Consider the following 22,754-nt stretch of genomic DNA (forward strand, 5'->3'; position numbering starts at 1 on the left):
TCTCTCAGAGGAGGTAAACAGCAGCTATGAATTTTAATCCTGGTCTTCCCGTTGAAGTTAAACCTTGATTTAGGCACTTGACACCTAAGAGTTTATCTTCTTTTTTCCAAGAGAGAAGACAAGAGGTAATGATCCTAGTAGGCTGACATTCTGGGCTGTGGTTATCTGGTGACAATGGCCAGAGTCCTGTCTGCAGTTTGCCTGTCCCCAGTGCCCCCTGCCCATGTTCCTCAGGACGGTGAGACCAGGCCTCTTAGCCATGTGTGTCTGCATCCTCCAGCTGGACACAAAAACTATCCCCTCGAAACATCACCTTAACATTTTCCTGCTCAACACTCCCCTTCCAGCCTGCCCAGGCCACGTCCCTAAATGCCAGCTGTAGGAGGAACAGTGACGCAGGCTTCCCCAGAAGTCAGGGAGGAAAGGGCTCCCTGCATTTTCCTGCTCCACACTTCCCTTTGGCATCTTCCCTCCCAGAGGGTCACTCTGCTCACCAACACAGAGCTTAGGGGGAATTACAGAGCCTCCGGCGTGTCCCCAGTGTCCTCATGAGGTACAGTAAATGACAGATTGTCTTTCAACCAGCTCCTGGGCCCTTCACTTTCAACCACAAGCTAAGCATTCCAGGCCACATCCCGTGGGTGCCGATCAGGGGCTGAGTGTGCTAAGAATGTCTACACAGAGCCTCAGACTAATTTTAAAACCATCATGACTCTGTGGGATGAAGGTTTTGTTTTGTTTTTTTTTTCCATGGGCCCCAAGAGTAGCCAAGATCAACATTATAAATTGCTAATTCTGAGCTGAATGGCACTGCTAACATTTTAGGAAAAGATGAGGAGGGGAAAAAACACATAGCCTTCTTCCTGAAAAAGGGAAGACACAGGACAGGACATGTGTGGGCAATTTGAACCGCTCCTGCCTATGGCCTAGGATGGCTCATCTTGAGCAGAGGGAAGAACATGCCGGGGCCACCTATGCCGGCTTCGGTTCCACCTGCTGCTGCTCCGTACCTGCTTTCCTCCCAGTCTCTGGGCTTCTTGGTTTCGTTTGGTTTGATGCAGCGAATGTAGTGGGGTGTGCATTTCATCAAGGTGCTCACAAGGTCATTGGCTTGTTTCTGGAAAGGAAGAAGAATATCAGAAACATGCAACTTTTCCCTGTAGCAGACCAAATTTCAAAGGAGATTTGTGAAACTCTAGCGTAGAAATATATAGCTAGGAATTAATCTTCATGACAATTTGTTCATTGAGCTTAAGTCAGATCTACCAAACTTTCTTCAAGCTCTGTTGACTTTTATGATGATTTTATCACTCTTAAATGGGTTTGAAATTCAATCTTTGAAAGCAACGAGGCATTTTTAGTACAGTTAATAAAATAAAACAACAGGAAAAAAACTAAAAACCCAATAAATCGTCACATATGATTCTCTTCGTGTGGTACAAGGAAGCATGCCAGTGATTAACAAATTAGGTTCATTTGATACTGATTGAGGGCCTTTGCAAATACGTTGTTCTCGTTAACTTCTTTCCCCCAAATTATTTGTAAAGATAAATCATCCAAATCCCCTACACTCTCTTTCCTGGCAGTCCAACTAATGAAGAATCATTTTACTAAAATAATGGAAATTTATAGTGAAAGCCTGGGAAATTCATGAAAATCTCAGAATTCATAAACTTCTCATATGTCATTTCATTCAACTTCTTCTTCAACATGTCCTCTTACAAACATGCAGACGCTGAACACTTATTGTGTGGCAGGTAACCTCTTCACAAAGCTAGAATATTCTGTATAAAACCGTCTATTACCGCCTATGCACTGTGTACCCAAAGTGGGTTTAACCTGAAAAAGCCACATAAATAAAGCTGAATTTGCTTATGAAGGATGTCAAATCATGAGAATCTCCAACGTTGTTTGAAGAAATGGGAGCAGAGCTCGCATCAGCGTTCCCACCACACAGCCGAGCACATCCTGTGGGTCCACGGATGTGGCACATGTGCAAACCCTACTTCCAAGCAAATCAGCATGAAGAGAGAAAACCTCCCAAAGCAAATAGCAAGAATGGATCTTCAAAACCAGAAAACCATTACAAAGTCAGCAGAAGGCATATGCCTGCAAGAGACAACTCTCTCTCAATTAGGGCTTTTCTGTTTTCGTGGGTTTGGGGAATTTGAAACCCTTGGGAAAAACTATTAGATATATTCAAAGCAAGATGTTCATTGGTGAATTAAGTTTTCTCTGTTTAGATGTGCAGAAAGCAGCATTCTTTGCGATGCTTGAAATTGAGGATAGACCGCGCTGCAGAGGTTGCATGATGAAACCAATGTCCTATGATGAAAAAGTAAATTGCCTCTTAGCTCCTTTGATGACGTAGATTGCACTTGGGAACAAATCTGACGATCTTTGCAACCCATCAGGTTAAGCTGGAAAGAGACTGCAGAGCTGCTTAGAACAAAAGCTGTTTTTAATAGTCTCCAAATTCTTAATTTTTTAACTTTTATTTTTTGATTTTAGTTTTCTATTTAATTTAAATATTTAATTTCCAAGAATAATTTTGCAGATTCTTCTGTTTTAAGCATTTAACAATGCACCTTCTTTTCACCTTACCATAAGAAAACATACAGAGGCAAGTGGGACTTAAGTTTCTGAGTCTCTTGCCATAGTTCTCCTTAGTTCAATAAAACAGTGGATGACACAATTAGCCAGCACAGAGGTAAGGCTTAAACGCATGTCCATGTGCTACCCAGTCTGTTCCTTAACCACAATGTTATCCTGCCTTCCTGACAAAGAGATGGGATAATTTAGTGTGACGTAAAAGAATTAACTGGATGAGCTAGGATTAGACAGAAGCCGCCAGGTTGTGGAATAATTAATTTCAGCGAATAAGAATACATCTCAACCATCAAAATTATCCTGAATTTTAATAGATATGGGTCAACTTTACATGTCCCCTGAGGTGGTTGTGAAGCAGTAACTGGATTTAACCCCGATTCCAGCCAAAAAGAGACCCTGAGTTAGGACAAAAAGGTTCAACAGCACCTGCTCAACAGAAGCAGGGGTTAAAATGTGCAGACCGGACAGCGAGAAAGGGCTTGGGGGAAAGTTCCACATTCCACCTTCAACACAGATTATTAGCAGGCCTGACTGGAGGTACTGCCTCTGTTATTTGCAAGCTCCATGACAAATCGCTAAATTTCTCTGGGCCTCAGTTTATCCATCTTAAGCTAAGTAGGTTGAACTAGAAGACCTGTAATTTAATTTAAAGGTTGGAATCGATGTTAAAAATCACCCAGTCCCAGGCCAGGAATGGTGGCTTATGCCTGTAATCCTAGCACTCTGGGAGGCTGAGGCAAGAGGATCACTTTAGGTCAGGAGTTCCAGACCAGCCTGAGCAAGAGTGACGCCCCCATCTCTACTAAAAATAGAAAAATTAGCTAGGCGAGGTGGTGTGCACCTATAGTCCTAGATTCTCGGGAGGCTGAGGCAGGAGGATCGTTGAGCCCAGGAGTTTGAGGTTGCAGTGAGGTACTGATGACACCATTGCCATGGTGACAGAGCAAGACTCTGTCTTAAAAAAAAAAATCAACCAGTACAAATAATTAAAAATAAAAAAATAAAATAAAATCCAAATCAACCAATCCAATCACCTACACAATGCCTGCAACTCCTCTGTCGGGTCTGTCACAGCCCCAGCCTCACTCGCATAAAGCTGTAGCCAGCCCACTCTGCCAACTCTTTCTTTCTTTTTTTTTTTTTTAGACAGAGTCTCGCTCTGTTGCCCAGGCTAGAGTGAGTGCCATGGCGTCAGCCCAGCTCACAGCAACCTCAAACTCCTGGGATCGAGCAATCCTCCTGCCTCAGCCTCCCGAGTAGCTGGGGCTACAGGCATGCGCCACCATGCCCGGCTAATTTTTTCTATATATATTTTTAGCTGTCCATATAATTTCTTTCTATTTTTAGTAGAAACGGGGTCTTGCTCTTGCTCAGGCTGGTCTCGAACTCCTGACCTAGAGCAATCCACCCACCTCGGCCTCCCAGAGTGCTAGGATTACAGGCGTGAGCCACCATGCCCGGCCCCAACTCTTGATTCTGTTCCTCTGTAGCATCAGTCTTTGGCTTTCATTTCAATACGGGTTGAGTATCCCTTATCCAAAATGCCTGGGACCAGAAGCATTTTGGACTTGGGATGTTTTTTCGGATTGTTTGGAATATTTGCCTTATACTTACTGATTCAGCATTCCTAATCTGAAAATTCAAAATCTGAAATGCTCCTTTGAACATCATGTTGGCCCTCAAAATTTTCAAATGTTGGAGCATTTTGGATTTCAGATTTTCAGATTTGGAATGCTTAACCTGTCTTGGTCCCTTCCAGCCACAATAATACAGAATTTAGTAAAGCCTCAAAATCAGCTACTATTAAATATAATATACTTCTATTTATAATCAACATAATCAGAGTTCCCATCAAATGGGTATTCTATTAATTAAATACTATAGATTAGTTTTAATTTTTTCAATAATTAGAATACAATAAAATACCCAATACTAAAACTCCTTTGAACCTAAATTTAATTTTCCTTTTAAGAGCTCTTTTTAAGGAAATCCTTTTAAATACTTACACCTCCGGGATATCATTAAAGTGATATTAATGATATCTGCAAAATATTGTGGCTATGGAAGGCCTACGAGATTGGATCACGGCTATGAATCTCTAAGAGGTGCCTGGGAGGGGACATACACAACAGGGAGACCTGCACTCTGACACGGAGGTCAGCTGTCAGGCAGACAGAAGTCACACGGTCCCCAAGGAGGGTGTGATTGGAAGTGAGAAAATACAGTACAATCCCTTTAGACAAGCTGGCTGACTTCAGGTTGACCTCCCTACAATAGCCTGAGACTTGTTATCCCAAACATCGTGGGTACAGCTGAGAAATGCAGCCACTCTGGGCATTCAACTAGATGAGAAAATGAAGGAAAGAAAGGGGTAAAGCCTTTGAAAGAGGAGAAAAGTGTCCCTACCCCTGCTCTTCTTTTTATAGGGAATAGTCCAGACCACTTGAAAATGAGTCATCACAACCTGGATGATCCGAGCCCCTTGGATCTGAATGTGACAGTCTCATGACTAGATTTTCCAGCCCAGAACTAATCCTTATCCAGGACCTCAAAGTCAAAGGCATGAGTCAGAAACTTCACGCAGACATGAATATCTGGGGCCTCATGAGAATTTCATCTGTTTTCAGCCCTCAACTCACTGCTCCAGTGAACTTAACCCAGTGACTGTCTTGGGGCTCCTAAATTTCTCTGGCTCTTTGGACGCCATGTCCTCGAAACTCAGAGGGCTTTACCCTCCAGCTCAAACCCAGCTTGTATCTGACTTTCTCTACAAAACCTGAAGGCTCCGCTTAACTGGAATCTTCTCATTGTTTGAGCTTTCACTGGCTGTTTCCTTTATTCCAGCCAGTGTTCCTGCCCCGAGGAAGCCTACCAGGTGCTGCAGAGGCAGTTTTCTACACAAGGAACTGAGAACTCAGAGAAGAGAGAGGCAGAGAACAGAACAGACCACAACCACAGTGTCCATGAGGCTGGGCTGACCTAGGAGGGCTCTGTGAGAGGGACATGTAGGGTTTACACAAGTGAATGGGGGGCAAGGACAGTCTAAGCAGGGACCACCACATGCACACCCAAGTGTCTATTAAGAATTAAGCAGAGGCCGGGTGTGGTGGCTCACGCCTGTAATCCTAGCACTCTGGGAGGCCGAGGCAGGCGGATTGTTTGAGCTCAGGAGTTCGAGACCAGCCTGAGTAAGAGCGAGACCCCGTCTCTACTAAAAATAGAAAGGAATGATCTGGAGAGCTAAAAATATATATAGAAAAAATTAGCCGGGCATGGTGGCGCATGCCTGTAATCCCAGCTACTTGGGAGGCTGAGGCAGGAGGATCGCTTGAGCCCAGGAGTGTGAGGTTGCTGTGAGCTAGGCTGATGCCATGGCACTCACTCTAGCCCGGGCAACAGAGCGAGACTCTGTCTCAAAAAAAAAAAAAAAAACAATTAAGCACAGACGAACAAGGCGGTGCAGGGAGGGGACTCACAGGGAAGAATGTAATCGGAGCTCATGTGCAACTTGTGTTCAGCTATGTTTAAGGCACTGTGTTAAGTGCTTCAGATAAATTATTGAACTGAATCATCACAGCAACCCCTTAAGATAGGTAGTAAAATCTCTGTCTTACAGGTACACAAAAGAGGCACTGAGAGTTTCAGTGACACACTAGCAAGCATGTAGCTAGTAAGAACCACAGCTGGGATTTTAATACAGGCAATCGAATCTCAGAGCCCTATTGTTAATCACTCGACCATTCCTTTGGGAGGTATTTATCTGGTATGAGTTTTAAAAAAATATTCTTAACTGGTATTTTTTTTGGCGGGGGGGGGGGGGGGGACAGAGTCTCACTCTGTTACCCTGGGTAGAGTGCAGCGGCATCATCATAGCTCACTGCAACCTCAAACTCCTAGGCTCGAGTGATCCTCCTACCTTAGCCTCCTGGGTAGCTGGGACTACAGACAGGTGCCACCACACCCAGCTAATTTTTCTATTTTTAGTAGAGATGGGGGGTCTCACTTTTGCTCAGGCTGGTCTTGAACTCCTGAGCTCAAGTGATCCTCCCGCCTCAGCCTTCCAGAGTGCAAGGATTACAGGTGTGAGCCATTGCACCCAACCTTGTAACTGGTATGGTATTAAAAAACAGTTTAGTGATTATTCCTCAGAGTTACATGATTAAGTATGCTTAATCACAACTTCTTAATTCAGAGCATGATTAGGGACAATGAATTTCACCATGCAATGGCTCAGACCACACAGAGCACTGCTCAAGGGGGCTCCTGACAAACTCTGTGAGGATCTCTTCTGACCTCGACACACCATGTGGCCAGAGGTGTCTGTGATTCACAGCAAGGAAGCCCTGCAAGACCCAGTGAGGAGGGATGCATAAATTGCCCCAAAAGACCAACTAGAATTTTTGGCAAGTAATGTTCCATAATTGGCAAGTTTTGGGGACTGGCCTAAAAAAGCTGTCATCGAGATCTAAAACATGGCTCCGAACCACAAAATTTCTCTGCGAGTTTAGCATAAATTCTTCCAGATTCAGTTTAAAAGTCATTTCCTCTTAGAAAGTAGCTGATTATCATCTGCTGACTATTAAGCTAAGCGGCACTTAATATCCATTTGGGGTTTCAGTACAGCCAAGTCAAATTCAGCTTGCATCCCGGAGCCTTTTTACAAGCAGCAATATTACTTCTGGGCATCGTCTGTAACCCTCCCCTCAAATCTTGCTGACCTCATCCTGGCCTGGGGGTGCAGTTCCTGACTCCTAGAAAACCCTAGCTCCTATAGGAATCCATAAACTTCCCAAAATAGAACTAACCTTTATTTTGCTTCCGGCAGTCGTTGGGCGCCCTTTCTTGTCAGCTTGCAGATTTTCCGGAAATAAAGACTTTATGAAAGGTCTGGAAAAGGAGAAAGGATGGATTAGCAATCTGTAAGTATCCTGGGGGCTGAAAGCCTCTTCCTTAGAGGATGGGGTGGAGGGCTGTCCAGAAGCACGTAACCTTGGCTACAGAAAAGCCCTGTGACTCACAGTGCGAGCTGTGAAGATGTGACTTGGGGAAATGGACAACAGACAAAAGTCATAAAGAGAAAGAATGCTAAGATATAAGCATCTCAGAGTCTAAGCCTGCAAAATAAATGTACAACTCTGCTTTTCAAATGTCCCCACTCACTGGAATTGAGGTACACACCTTGCCAGATAGAATAGGACAGTGGGTTTGTTAAGACAAGCAAGAGAGACCAGAGGTCAGGGAATTACATGAAATGTCTGGATCCAGTGCAGATGCTGCATTGCTCTAGAGCAGGGTTTCTGAACCTGGACACACAAAATTGCTATTCGTGGTTGGACAATTCTTTGCTGGGAGCAGAGAAGGGGCTTCTCCTACACCTTGCAGGGTATTTAGCAGCATCAGTGGCCTCTGTCACTAGATGCCAGCAATACACTGTCCCCACTGTCCCCACAGAAAACCTTGACAAACTGCTTTTGACTATGAGCAATTTTAAGTGGAGCAGTAACAAATGACTTATGTTTTGCTTGCTGAATACATTTTCATTAGTGGTGCTAACTGAGCACATATGTTTACAGGCCTGCCTCACCAGCAGGGACAATGCCTCAGTCACCTTAGTGCCCCTGGTGTCCGAAGCATACCCTAGTACACAGTAGGTGCATAATAAATTTTTGCTGACTGAATGAAGTGATCCACGTAAACTGGCAATCTGGCACTCAAACTGAAACTCACTTCCTCCTAAATGACTTGTTGGGCATCTTGAATTTTCCAGGAAGTCTCCCCAGCAATCTACTTTTAGCTTGACCAGACACAATTATAGATTTCTGCAGCAAATGTGTTTATAATATAATGGGCTATGTCCATATGACAGGAGTTTATGTGGAAGCATTAATAGCTCTTGAACTTGGCAGGAATTTTAATAATTAAAAAAAAAAAAAAAGAATCTCTGAAAGCAAGTCTGCACCTGACTGCCATAAAACCCACAAGCCAGGACTTGTGGCTTACCTGACCTTCGCAGAGAAGAGCAAATATATTTTATGTGTTCTGAATGAAAAGAAATCTGAAGTCTCCAAAGTGGTGGTAGTGCAAGGAAGTGCAACAGGGGAGGGGGGGCGAGGAGGTGGGGAGTGGGGGAGAGAGGGGTATATGGAGCAGCACCACCCTGACCAGGGCCCGAGAAGGAAACTGTTTAGCTTTCACTGCAGTTAGGCCTTTCTTAAGAGAGTTATCAGGCTGCTGCTGTTGATTAGAGAAGTTAACCTTGATGTTCTGACCGTTTAAGTAACAATCACGGCAAGGGTAGCTCTTCCTTGGAGGCAGCTCTAAAAATTCTAAGAGCTGGAAGGCCGTGCAAGGCTGGCCTTGCCTGGCATGTGCTGGCCTGTGCATGTAAATCACCTCTCCCTACCCATTGCCCAGGGAGGTGGGGAGGAAGGGACAGAGAGCTGGTCCTGAGAGGTCTCCTGGCTTGTGAGGGACACACTCCTCCTGCTCCTACCCCTATAGCTTAGACAGGGTCTTGGGAGCTAAAATGGATTTCTCAGTCAATCCCTGTCTAGCTGCACCTCCCAGAGTTCTCGGGCCATTTCCCAAGTGCTTTGGGGAACTCAGGTCAATGTGGGTCTGGCTAAGCCAGTAGCCACCTTTAAAAATTGAATGCCTATGGAGAATTCTTGGGATGATGTTCCATTCTCACGTGGTCATCCCAATCCAAATCCAGCACGGTCACTTCCCTCTGATAACAGTATGGAAAATGATGAAGCCTGGGGCCCTGAAGAACGTATAGATGGCACTTGGAATTTGGGAGCATGAAGTGTTAGGGGCAAAAGAGAGAGACTAAGATTGGAAAAAGGAAAATTATTTTGAGAAACCAAATTGTCTAATTATAATCCAGACTCAGTAGCTCAAAGGAGCAAAATGCTAACCATTCAGATGCCACAAATTTGTTTTAATATTGAAAATTTTATCTAACCCATACCCCATGTCAGATAAGACAAAACATACTCACAGCTCACTGCTCTGCATAAGCTCGATCAGATCCATAAAAAGGACATCACGGTTCCTTTCACAAAAGCCATCCATGTCATAGGATACCTGGCAAAGAATGAGAAGAAATCTAATTTTATGCTTTAAGTACTTCACTAGACAAAAAACCCAAGCTGGCATGGCTATCCTCACCACAACATGTATATTTCCACATGTAACATTTGGGATTTCATCATGAACTGTCATGGGAAGCGGTGCATGTCTTATTTAACTTGTTAGCTCACTTAGCTGGGAATGGCCTGCAGATGCTGATGAGTATCTGGCTGCCTAGATGGCCCGGATGATCTACGATCAGGACTCCGACTCCCAAGGTGATCACATACCTATTCCTCAATGGACATAGGGGTGCCTAAGTAATAAACTTAATTCTTTCCTAAATTTGACAGAATAAAAGTGAAACCCCTCATGCTCATTAATCCCTTGCAATGGACCATGTCATCTCAGGCTTTGCAATTTCTCCTAGATGTGCTATCAGAGTTGCACCAATCTCATTGTAATTTTCATAATGGCAGGATACCATTATCATCCTCATTTTCAGAGAGCCTGATTCACAAGAGATCAGCTGGGATCAAGGATGAGACCAGTGTATCTCCATAGGACCAGGACGTCCCCAAGAGCCATGACAACCTCTACTTACTTACTTTTGTATCCCCAGCACTACCATGCAGCCTGGTACCCAGGACCAAGAAGGCAAGGCCTGAAATGCATGTGTTTTATAAGAATGCACATGCAAAGTGAGCTCTTGGTCCTGATTTATACTCCCAGTGGTCATGGGCAGACAAGGAATGCAAGTTTGTGATTGCAGCAAGAAGCAAGACACAAATCCATTCCTTCAGCAGTAAATGTATGTACCAGGGTGATTCATGTTTTCCAAATGTGCAGCAGCCCACAATCTTTTGTTTTGCCTCCCCCGATATTTTAGAGGTCCTATTTGTTGAATGAATAAAATATAGTGAGGTATGCAGACACAGATATCATTTGTTTCATGAAAAAACAGGTCGGCATCACAATGGATAACTCCCCCTCTCCTGGTGAGCCTGCCCGCTGGCCATACCTTCCCAGCGTAGTGGTGAATGATGAAGCCTTGGTTCCAGCTGTTGAAGTGCTCGTGACTCCCGATCTGCATCTGGAGCTTCTGCAGCAGTGTCTGATCCGCCCCCTCGCCCACCGCATGCATCGTGGCGCACACGTCATCCAGGATGCTCATGATCCCAGGAGGGTTCTGGTGGGACCAAGAAGGCAAGGCCCGGATCACCGACCTTTCCAGAATGGACCATGCTTGCAGGGTCCTTTCTTAAAGCTCCCCAGACTTAAGATACCATCTTGAAAAATCAGTCTTTCCTTTTAGGCAAGAATGTAATTAATAGTCGCAAATGGGGAGTCACCCCTTAGATCTAAAGATGGAGGACAAGTCCATTTTCCAACAAGCTGTTTAACTTCCTGAAGTTTTATTCAAAGTCACGCACAGATCATTATCTGCTCATTCCTATTCATACTAAGTTGACTTTAATAATCCAAAAGGAGAATACAACATTTTCCTTTGACCCTAATCCATTTCTTAATGTTCTCTCTCAGTCTATTACTCACATAGGCACTGTTTATATAGCAATTCAGCGTACACATTCTATCATGCATTACTTTTTTTTGAATAGTGCTAATTTATAACATTCCTCGTGTTTTCTTCATACTTGTTATTTTAATAGCTGTATTTCCCTACTCTGATATGTTATAGTTTATTTAATGACTGAATTGTCTACGGAAGCTTTTACTGTTTCTAGTTTTTAGCTTTGATAAACAAAAACACCAAAACACAGTCCTGTAGAGAGCTCTGTCTGTATCGCTTTTATTTTCTTTTGAATGATTTTTGAGGGCTAACATTCTAGAAGTTGTGTGATTGGACTAGAAGACAGGGCTAACTTTATGGCTCTTTATGTGGTATGCCATCAGTGTAAGTGACAGTTGTCTTCTCTTAGAAGCCAGTAACAACTTCCATTTGTAAATTAACATTTTACTCATACACACATGTTCATATTTACTATAAGAACAAAATCCCACTGTTCTATTTTCACATATCCACAAAACTCATGTCATTGCTAAAATTCTCTGCAGATCGGAGTTGTCACTTTGCCTGTTCTAAAACTATGACACAAAGAACACTCACTTAATATAAACCCGTGAGCAGTGAAGAGACACACCAGACCAATACTTACAACTTTGTTCTCTATGAGGTCACACACAATTTTGTTATTAAAATACTCAATGGGCGTCCATCTTATTCCCTCTTGAACATATTCTTCCTGCATGACAGAAACCAGGACCTCGCGTTAGTACCCAGCCAAGACCAGAGCTCTGCACAGATGCATATGGAAGGCACATAAATCACCATGAAAGAGAAACACTCGAATGCCCTTCGGCAAACACTAGGAACTTTAATTCCTTCTTTCCTAAGAGGTGATAGGAAAGGAACATTTTATTGCTTGGTGATCGTCATGTTTAGTTTGAACCACATGAAATTGCTATCCCACAATTGTTTCTGACTGACAAAACCAATAATTTAATATGGCTTAACCTCCAAGTCCAGTCATAAAAATATCTCTTTGAATTTAACACAGGACAGGAGGCAGATTTACAGATGGGCATCCAGGTCCTCAAGGAGAAAGTTCCTCATTCAGATCAGCTGCTCATTTCACTCGGTGAACACCACCACACGGTGCTGATTTTCGGTTTTCCTCCTTCCTCCCTGGTCTTGTGTTGTTGGCTTCCTTTGCTAGCTCTTTTTTCTTTCCAGACCTTTATATATGTGGGGGAATCTCATGGCTCCCTCTTCCAGCCTTCTTGTTTTCCCAACCCTTCTTCTCTAGGTGATTTCAATCAATCCCACAGCTTTAAATAACACCTACAGGCTAATGACACCCAGATTTATTTCTTGCGACTGGGAATCTCCACCTGGATGTACAATAGGCCTCTGACACTTAACCGTGGTCAGGGGACTTCTGATCCCACATCTCCCATTGTCTCCAACCAACTCCTCTTCTGATCTCACCCTTCAGTAAACAGCCTCACCGCTGGCCCTGTTATCCAAGCCACAAAGCTAAGAATCACCCTCGATTATGCTTTCCTTCTTGGCTATTGCTAATTATTTTGAGCAAGTCCTGCTGGCTCACTCTGAAAATATATTCTCTGATTCTGACTTCCTCTCAATGTGTTACCACCTGTTCAGCTACCATCGCTGTCCGAGTCTGCCACTTCTAGTTCGGTCTGCTGTGGTAGTGGAATTTTAAATGCCCACTCTGGATTGCTTTCCCCTGCCTCCCCAACTCTACAAGTGTATAGAGCCAGAGTGACCTTTCCAAAATCACAAAATGCAAATCAGATCATGTCACTCCCTGCTGAGAATTCTTCAGTGGGTCCCCATCATACGTGGTATAAAATCCAAATTCTTAGCCACGCCCTGCAAAGTTCCTCTGTGACCCAGCCCCTGCCTACAGTCTCCCATCTCAGTCATTGCCATGCTCTGTCCTGGTTGTTGTGCTCTAGCTACTCCATGGGGCAGGAAGGCTAAACATCCAGCACAGAGGTTTATGTGAAACTCAATTGGTTATTGGCATTTCCTAAGCAGAGGAATGAACACTTTTATGACTAAATGACCCCAAAAAGCCTTTGATAAGTGTAGTGGGTTGAACAGTATCCCCCCCCAAATTTCATGTCCACCCACAACCTCAGAGTGTGAGGTTTGGAAATAGGGTCTTTATAAATGTAATTAGTTAAGGATCTCAGGATAAAATCATCCTGGATTTACAGTGACCTTTAAATCCAAAGAATGGTATCTTTCTAAAAGAAAGGAGAGAGAGATTTGGAGAGACAGACACAGAAAAAGGTCATGCGAAGACAGAGGCAGAGGTTGGAGCTACATTGCCATAAGCCAAAATATGCCAGAGTGGCCAGAAGCTGGAAGGGGCAGGATTCTAGAAAAGAGTCTCTTCTAGAGCCTGTGGAGGGAGCATGGCCCTTAGGACACCTTAATTTCAGACTCTGGGCTCCAGAACTCTGAGGAAAGAAATTTCTGCTGTTTTAAGCCACCTAGCCTGTGCTACTTTGTTACGGTGGCCCTAGGAATCTTAAACAATATGGTATCAGGAATATGATGGGACCTGCACTGAACTTCAGAAGAAACTACAGCAAGACATGTTACCTAAAGTCAGAATTAAAATGCCAACTTTGTTAAAAATACATATATTTTTAGGGAAGATTGAGAGTGGAGCAACTCTGAGAAAATCAAGTTTTCCTTTGGAACAGAGTATATGCCATAGACAATTGGGTTGGAATGACACTCCCATTTTCCACTCGGTCAGTGAGTCAGTGTAGTAAAAACAGCAGTCGTAAGTCCAACTTTGCAGCATCATTTGCTTAAAAGAGAAAGAAAATGTAGCAGATGCTATTTATATTTCATAGACTAAAATGCCACAATGGCATATGGTTTTTCTGCCTGACTTTATTAGGTACATTTCTTAATATAAGCCTGAAAAGTGAATCTATTATCGAAAGAGAGAAATCTATATGCTTCAAAACAAAATAAATTATAGATAGAATAGGATGAAGGAAGAGGGACTGCTTACCTGTTCTGCCTTTAACGTCAGTTCAATAAAAATCTGCTGCAATTTTTCATTAACAAAATTGATACAAAACTGTTCAAAGCCATTTTTCTGAAAGAAAAAAAAAAGTTACTCCCATGGAATCGTTTCGCAAAATCATTTAAAAGTCATTTCTTGAGTGATTTCGTGAACAGTCTTGATGTGAGAAGCTTTAACAGAAATGTTGGATGCACCAAAAGAGAGAACTTTATATTTAGGAGAAATTAATTTGGTAAAGTACATGAAGAATTCACAAAGGCAAAAAAGAGTGGTATTTTTTCATTGCATAGAATTATTCTCTGCAGGCGAGATGAAACATTATCTTCCTCAACCCCCAATTATTCAACTGGCCTTACCTGGAATATCTCAAAGCCGTAGATGTCCAGGACGCCAATGTTGTATTCTTCATGATCTTTCTCCATGGCTTTATTGATGGACTAGAGAAAGTACACAGTGTGACAATGAACTCCTTTCCATGCACATTAAAAACAGGCATGTGTCGGGGAAGGGGAGCAAGAGCACACACAGCAAGCACCACTACCCGTGGGAAACAGAGGGCGGCATGAAGACCAGCAACTTGAAACATCAAGTCCTTTGGAAAACCACCAGGATCGAAAAAAACTACTAAGGTAGGGAAAAAAATATTTGCTTAATGATGAAAAACATTCCTTCTGACACAGTCAGCTTTTCCAGGAAGTCTTGAGAATTAGAAGAAAATGTCATCCTGGATGACTGAAGTAAAACATGAAGAACCAACATGACAAGATCTCTAAATATCACTTTCATTGTCCCCCCTTCAGCTGTCATTTAATGATCACCTAACACAATATGCCAGGGATGCTAAGGGCAAGGCAGTCCCCTGCTCATAGAGAGGGTGAACTGTCTACAGATACTAACAATAGTAATTATTTTAAAATTGATAATAAAAGCAGCTTCTGTCTATTTATTCACCTTTTCCAGGCTTTGCTAAGTATTCTCAATGTGTTTTTAATTCTCATTGCAATTCTCATAATGGCAGGATACCATTATCATCCTCATTTTCTAGATGGATACACTGAGGCTTTATAATTGCACTGGGCAAGAAGCAGGGCCTGGGATTACATTTAAGCAGTACGATGTCTAAATCTGTGTTCTTGACCACAGTGAGAAAACACCATGCAATTCACTGGAACAGACTCAACAATGGCAAGGTAGCTGTAGGGTAGATACAGGGGGTGGTGAGGGATGCAAGGGAGGGAGGAACACAAGAGCAAAGTTCCATGCGGTTGTGAACACCTGAATGAATTCTCAAGTACCAGATGTGTTTTCCAGGCAAAGAAAATGACATATCAACTGTTGTGAGCTGATGGCTAATGACAGACAACACTTAGCCCAGTGCCTGGAACATGGTCAGTGCTCAGTAAATGCCACCTCAAATTAGCATCACTTACATGAGCATTTCATCCACTTTTACTACAAAAAAAAATGAGATGACAGGAAGGAAGGAAGTTGGGAAGTCCAGCGCCAGAAGGTATCCTAAACAAAGAGACAAGAGATGTGGGTTCTAGTTCTAGATCTGTGCTACCCTCTTGCTGCATGGTCTTGGGCAAATCCACCAATACTCAGGCCTGAGACTTCCTTCTCAATAAAACGAGGGGTCTGGACAAGCTAAATGCAGGACTACTGTTTAATGTGACCCTGACCTTGCCAAGCAATCTTACCCTTCAAATAGCCACAAGAAGTACCCAGAATTACCCTACCCTGCTCTGCGGACCCTGCCCTAACCATACCTAACCATACATGAAGCCATCAAAGGTGTTAGCGCCTGGATTCAAATACAGACATTTTGGATCTAATGGCCTTGCTGTTGTCCCTTGACTAAAGTCCCCGTAGGGCTCCTTCTAGCTTGAATATATATATTAATCAAAGTCAAAGTCAAAGGAGTAGAATAGCTAGGGATCTAGGTGCTCCTAGATCAATCACATTGTAATAGTGTGACCTTGGGCAGATTCATTAACCTCTCTGTGCCTTACTTAATTTATCTGTAGAGATAATAATACCTAAGTCACCGGGTTGTTGTAAGAATTAAGTGAGGTTTTTTTTTTTTCCTCCCTAAAATACTTAGAACAGTATTTGGCACAGTTAGTGCTATATAAATGTGTGCTATTATTATTCTACCATTTAGAGGCTATAGGGATTAACACAGATTGTCACTGGCAGCTCTGTACTGCTGAAAGACTAATTTTCTGAATATATATGTGATATACATATAAATATATATGTGATATACATATATAAATATGTATATATATGCATACATAAGTATATATACATGCATATAAGTATGCCATAACCAAAAATATCTGTGGTAGTTTTAAAGTATATCCAAAAAGTCTTTGATATTCCTCCCTTCAAAAGGTGGGGCCTAATTCCTGACCCCTTAAGCATGGACTATACTTAGTGACTTGCTTCTAATGAACAGAATGTGGCAGAGTGACAATAGTTGAGTCCAAGATTAGGACATATAAAACTTGTGGTTTCTTGCTCATTCTCTCTTAGATCACTCACTCTGGGGAAAACCAACCACCACGTTACGAGGATATTCAAGCAACCCTAAGGAGAGGCCCGTGTAGCAAGAACTGAGACCTCCTGCCAACAGCCACAGGAGTGATTTGTTTTTCAACCAGATCCTCCAACCCCAGTCAAGCCTTGAGATGACTGCAGTTCCAATCAGCATCTTGGCTTTAATCTTGTCCTTGAGTTAGAATCACCAAGTTTAGCTGATCCAAAATACCTGCCCCACAGAAACTATGAGAAAATAAATGTTTAATATTTCAAGTCGTTAAGTTTTGGGTTAATTTGTAACACAGCAATATAAGACAAATACAATATCCTGAAACCTTTAGGCTCAAAAGTCAAGAAAGGCCCATGACTACAGGTCTCCTCTTTTTTCTAGTCTCTAGTCCTGGCTTTACTAAATATTTTGCCCAAAAGAAACTGTAATTATGGTAGGTTTAGCTAATGTGTCTTGCTGGACAAATCCAGAAGTCAAAGCAGGAGTCGATGATTCCAGAGTGAGAGGATACAAAGTAGAGTATGGTAATGGTTAAAAGGAATGAGAGAAAGTATGTATATCATAGTAGTTTTACTCTTCATAGCTAAAATTTGAAGCATCACCAATGTCAGCTTGTGTTTACTTACATCTACCAAGAAATCAAAGACCCGGGCGTGCAGGGCCTTGGCGAGCGCGTCTCTAGTATAGCAGGCCTGCTCCACGTTGAGGGTCACGTGGATGGACTCTGACTTGCCTCCCCACTTGCTATCCATCTGCCGGCTCGTGAGCTTTTCTTTCAGCCGGTCCTGGTTTATCCCCAGCAGATACGCAGGAAAAGCCAAAACTAGAGGACGTGAAAGAAAACACGATTATGTTTCAGAATTGCACCAGTGCATCTTGCAGACACGTGGAGGCACTTGGTGCATGTGTGTGCATATGTGTACATACGAGGCACCATCATCAGCCCGCGAGAACTTACATTCTACCCAAGGCTGCTTATCAGCAATGCCACACACATCCATCTACTTTGTTTTTCCCAATTGTTCTATTACATGAGTCAATTCCTATGATGACTGAGATTTCTAATAATACAAATCGGTGATCCGAGAAGGATGGCAAACCACTCCCTCCTCCTGAGATCACAGTTAAATGCCTAACATGGACATCTCTCCAAGCGTCCAGCAAGGCGGCCCGGAAGGAACTCAATCAAGAAACATTCCTTTGGCTCCAAATACTGTTTTCTTCCTTTTTGGTACAATGTTTTCATAGCATCATTTCCAAAGAGCTTAAAGCACCTGATTCTACTGAACTAATAATTACAACCAATCACATATTTATTGAGTGCTTACTCTGTGTAAGGTTACTAAAGAGACAAGAAAGGATACAAAATATTTAAGAAATCTTGAAAGCAATAGAGATGAGGCAAAAATAGTTTCCCTAAAAGCTGAATATGTAACACAGACAATAAAGTTGTGAAGAAATCTAGAACAGGAAGATATTACTAGTTGCTGGGGTAGTCAAGGGATTTGGGCTGGGCCTAAAAGGATGAGCAGGATGTGCACAGACGCAGAGAGGGAAGTGGAATGTGCAACGGTGAGGAGGCAGGAATGTAGGAGACGCAGTTGGACATGGTCTACAGTGCATAGACCGGCACTGGCAGCAGGGGAAAGTGATGGTAAGATTAAAAGGTTAGAATGGACTCAACGGTGGGTGTCCTTGAATGGCTTGGGATATTTGAGCTAGAGGCAAAAGGGGGCCTGGATAAGGGCAACACGAGAAGATTCCCGAGGGTGGCATACGGAGTGAAACGGAGGAGACTGGTATTATTCCTATCACAGCACACCCCGTCCTACTGTCATGTACTATGGTTGATTATGGTCTTTGGAAAGAAACACCAAGACTCCTCCTACGGCTCAGTAACTTGTTCCGGGCCATGAAACTTACAAAGGAAGGCTAGTGATATAAATGGGATTTTCTGATTTTGGGACAAAACGCTCTAATATGAATCAATGACATCATTCTTGGACAAGAAAGAATGCTCAGATTTTTCTAATATGAATGAAAGATTTTTATAGAGGCAAATGAAAATTTTGAACTTGGAAATGAGTCTTCTTTTTCTGCATAATGCTTTCCCAAAGAAATTATATGATAAAAGGATTTTGTTAAAGACCTTATGATAATGCTTAAAAATCACAAGCCTCCCAATAAAGGATAATCTGTTAGAATTTCACAGATGGTGTTAGAATATAATGGGCTGACATTTCTCAGTATATACCTTCCAATGAGATTAAGTCAGTGAATGCATTTTGAAAAAGGAGAATGCCAGAACAAGGCATTTATCATTTATTTGAGTGTTCCACAAAAATACTTTGATCAGTAGAAGGGCTTCCTTTTACAGAAGACACATGAACAAAATCAAATGCACTTATCTGAAAATGGCCATTTTGTTTCGTTAACACATGTCTAGGAATCTGGATGGGTCTTCCACTGAACTAAAACTTTCTTTGCACAGAGTAAGGGCAGATGATGACGTTGGTAAATCAGACTGGACATATGTAGGGTTGTTGTGAGAATCAAGAGACATTTACCAATGTATTAACATATAAGAAGCCTTCATTAAGGGGATGCTCTGATGTAACTTATTATCATAGCGTTGGGGCAGGGCACATCTCACTTGATGCAGTGGACATTATCACCGATGGCTTATAGTGTAGTCACCAGGGCCCCTCTCACTGTTCATGGGAACTACACAGTTAATGGTTTTATAAAATGAATAATTAGCCCCAATTTGTCTGTTTTGTAAACATGGGCTTCTCCTAAGCCCCTAACGATGCTAAAACGGGAGCACAGTTAAAATATTTGGTTAAAAATGTTTATGCCATTATCTTTACGATCTTAGCAAAGAAATAAAACAATAAGGGTGACGATGAGAGTCCTTGAGACAAAACAGACAGAAGGGACCGACAAAGACACACGCTACACGTCCATGTGTTGTACCTTTTCTGTAGAAGAGGACTTAACTGGGGACTGCAGGCACTCAAAAAACAAGGCATAGAATCTGGCCAAGAATCAGAGCCACAAGCTTAGGGAAACAGCTAAGAAGACTAGAGAGGAAATACAGCACTTGGTTTGAAAAAACCCCATGCCCTGTTTCTTAAGTACAAGCTTTTATGGCCTCATATTTTCTTCAGTGCCTGCCCTGGTGCTGAAATTACAGGGCTGCTTGCGTTGATGTCCTCCAGGCTGTGGATTCCAGGGGGTGTGTGTGAGTGTGGCTGGACAAGAGAGTCAGTGCAGAAGCTTGGAGGCTTGGGGAGGCAAAGGAGGAAGAAAGCAAATGATTAATTTTAAAATGAGGATGTAACTCTGGTATAGTTAATCAGAGTCATGTAAAACATAGAAGAACCTGCTACAAAGTAATGTCTCAGTGCATTTAAATAACGAACATAGATTTCTATTACTGCATTAAAGTGTAAAGCAAAGTTAGGTTTAATTTTTCCATTTCAACCTGAAGTTTAGGGAAGAGAGAAAGCCCAAAAAGATGTAGAAAAAAAAATTCCAGTTTTACAAATTTTGAAAAATGGCAAGGGAAGTAAGGTTTATCTGTCTTTGGTGTTGCGGTTCTGTGCTTTCTAATCCATCAATAATGGGGCAAAGGAGGAACACTGCCACTTGTAGTTTTACTTCCTATTGTTGTTATTATTAATTTTTTAGCGCTGACGCTGACTATGCAGAGCAACCCATTGTTATTGAAATAGCATTTTTTTTCCTTCAATAAAATTCTTCAATTTTCCTTCAATAAAATTAAATACCAAATTAGGTTAATTCGATATTTAATACATGTCACCTTACCATATTGATATTGACAGGTATATATATGCCTAAGGTGAGGTCTGTTTGGTTTGACCAAGGAAATTCTGTAACCCTGTTAGTCTAAGATAAGGTAACAACAAAATTAGTTGCTATTCATGGCTATTTTGCTTTAGTAGGCCAGTGGTGTTGGGAATGTTACCATTTTTTTTTCTACACTATAATAGCTACAGAAATTTCCTCAATTATAAAGGCATGGGCTAGCACTTCCCTCTGCAAACTTATTTCACAGATACACTCAGATATGTGAAAGATGACAGGAACCAGGGTTATTCACTTCAGTGGTGCCCACTCACTATCGTAATGGCAGAAGATCAGAAATCTTAATGTCCAGCAAGAGATGATTGTTTCAATAAATCAGAGTGTAGCCAAGCAATGGAATGTCATGCAGCTATAAAAAGGATAAACCTCCTTATGAATTGACATAGAATAATCTCCAAGATCTATGTTAAGTGAAAAAGCAGTTGCAGAACATTGTGTTATAAGCTCCCATTATCGCACAAAGTGAGAGAAAACAAGGGATGCATGTAGGAAAAGAAGCGATAAATATCACTGAAAGGGAACACCGGAGACTGGGGACCTTAATTATCTTTGGGGAGGGAACAAGCTGACTGTAAAAGGGATAGAACAGAGAATTCTCACTATACACCCACTTGAGCCATGTTAATGCAGTCCCAGTGAACAAATCCCCAAATCAATAAAAGAAAATTATTTGGGGGGGAATCTTTGGCTTCAAGCATAGCCAACCCCTCTAGCACCTCCAGCTGGGGAATTTCACAACTGTTGCCCATCTGGGACCTCAGCCATTTGGCTGAGGGGGCTTTTAACTCTGGACATCAATGTGCAAAACACTTCTTGGTTGAAACATCCAGGGGAATGCTTGCTGTTTCAGCGTCATGTTCTCAAGAATAAGGAGGTAGTAAAGAATGTTACTTTCCAAGAAGGCAAAAGAAACAAAGTCTACTGCCACAGAAAATACTACCAAACCAAAACTGTCAGTGTTAAAAGGCCAAGGGCTAAAGATCCCACTGGACATACATGCGCGTTTGTTAAATGTCAAGGAAATGATAGAAAGTTTAAAAACATGGTTATTATGATTACAATTATTAGGTCATGTTTCTAGACTTTATGGACACCCTGCCCATTTATTGTTTTCCACCCCCTTCCCTGGTAAATATAATTCATCTCTGTCTTTATCAGATAGACATCAGAAGTTAGCAGAACTTCCCTCTTTTATCGGAAAAGAAAACAAAAACATAAAAAAGAACCTTATTTGGAATGGAAATATCCCCAACTGCATTGTCAGCAGTGAGTGGGATACTATTTATTACTAAGCATCTAAATTTATCATCCTTGAAGAATGCTGAGAAAGGAAGAATGTCTTCCTGGGTGGCTAAAGGATGTGTGGGCTCTGAAAGCAGCCTGGAAAGCTGTCGATGCCTGAGAGGCTAGAGTCACACACCACGCTATTTATGGCAGACTGCAGGCACATGTAACCAATAATACCTCTCTGCAGGAAGCACCCTGATTTCTTCTCAAAGAGTAAAAATGACCATTCAGGTGTTGAGGCCCCAACTACACAGATGTGATCATTAAAGGGGATCATCAGAAATGCCAACACCATAGTCAAGGTCCATTTCTTTCTGTGTTCAGAAATCCAATCTAATCCAACCCATGCAACAAACTGCGAACCTGTGAGCTTCTCATATTTACATATTAATATATTCTGCCACTTGCCCTTCAAGACCTTTAAGTGAATGTAGACCCTAAAGATCAATTACAGAAAAGGTTTTCATTAAGAGACTAATCTTTTGCATTATTAAACCATTAATCTTCATTAAAGATGTCACTTTATCTTGAAACCTAGATGTGCAATTCTGCCAGATTTCCCCAAGGTTAATGACAAACTGAAATGATTTCGTTGATCATCGATGGTGTGGGGCTTGGCAATGCAGGTGGTGAGGAGGGGCAGGTGCATAGAAGAGGTCTAGTCTTTCATGAGGCCGTTTTACTCTGCCCCAGCAGGACACATAATACTTCTCACCTCATCCCAAGAGAACCCACTGGAG

At 42.2% G+C, this 22,754-nt stretch overlaps 1 protein-coding gene across 1 annotated transcript in view; it reads right to left on the bottom strand.

The window, feature by feature from the left end:
• MYO1E (myosin IE) overlaps positions 1-22,754 on the bottom strand; it is a 195,320-nt gene that overhangs the window by 51,962 nt on the left and 120,604 nt on the right. Inside the window, exons 10-17 of the mRNA XM_045530439.1 lie at positions 17,463-17,659; positions 14,639-14,719; positions 14,268-14,354; positions 11,862-11,948; positions 10,706-10,873; positions 9,614-9,699; positions 7,416-7,497; positions 1,011-1,117 (exon numbers count right to left, since the gene is read on the bottom strand). Coding sequence (XP_045386395.1) covers positions 1,011-1,117; positions 7,416-7,497; positions 9,614-9,699; positions 10,706-10,873; positions 11,862-11,948; positions 14,268-14,354; positions 14,639-14,719; positions 17,463-17,659 — 895 coding nt within the window. The remainder of the gene's footprint in view (positions 1-1,010; positions 1,118-7,415; positions 7,498-9,613; positions 9,700-10,705; positions 10,874-11,861; positions 11,949-14,267; positions 14,355-14,638; positions 14,720-17,462; positions 17,660-22,754) is intronic.

The sequence above is a fragment of the Lemur catta genome, chromosome 1 (genome assembly GCF_020740605.2).
Source record: "Lemur catta isolate mLemCat1 chromosome 1, mLemCat1.pri, whole genome shotgun sequence".
Taxonomy (NCBI): Eukaryota; Metazoa; Chordata; class Mammalia; order Primates; family Lemuridae; genus Lemur; species Lemur catta.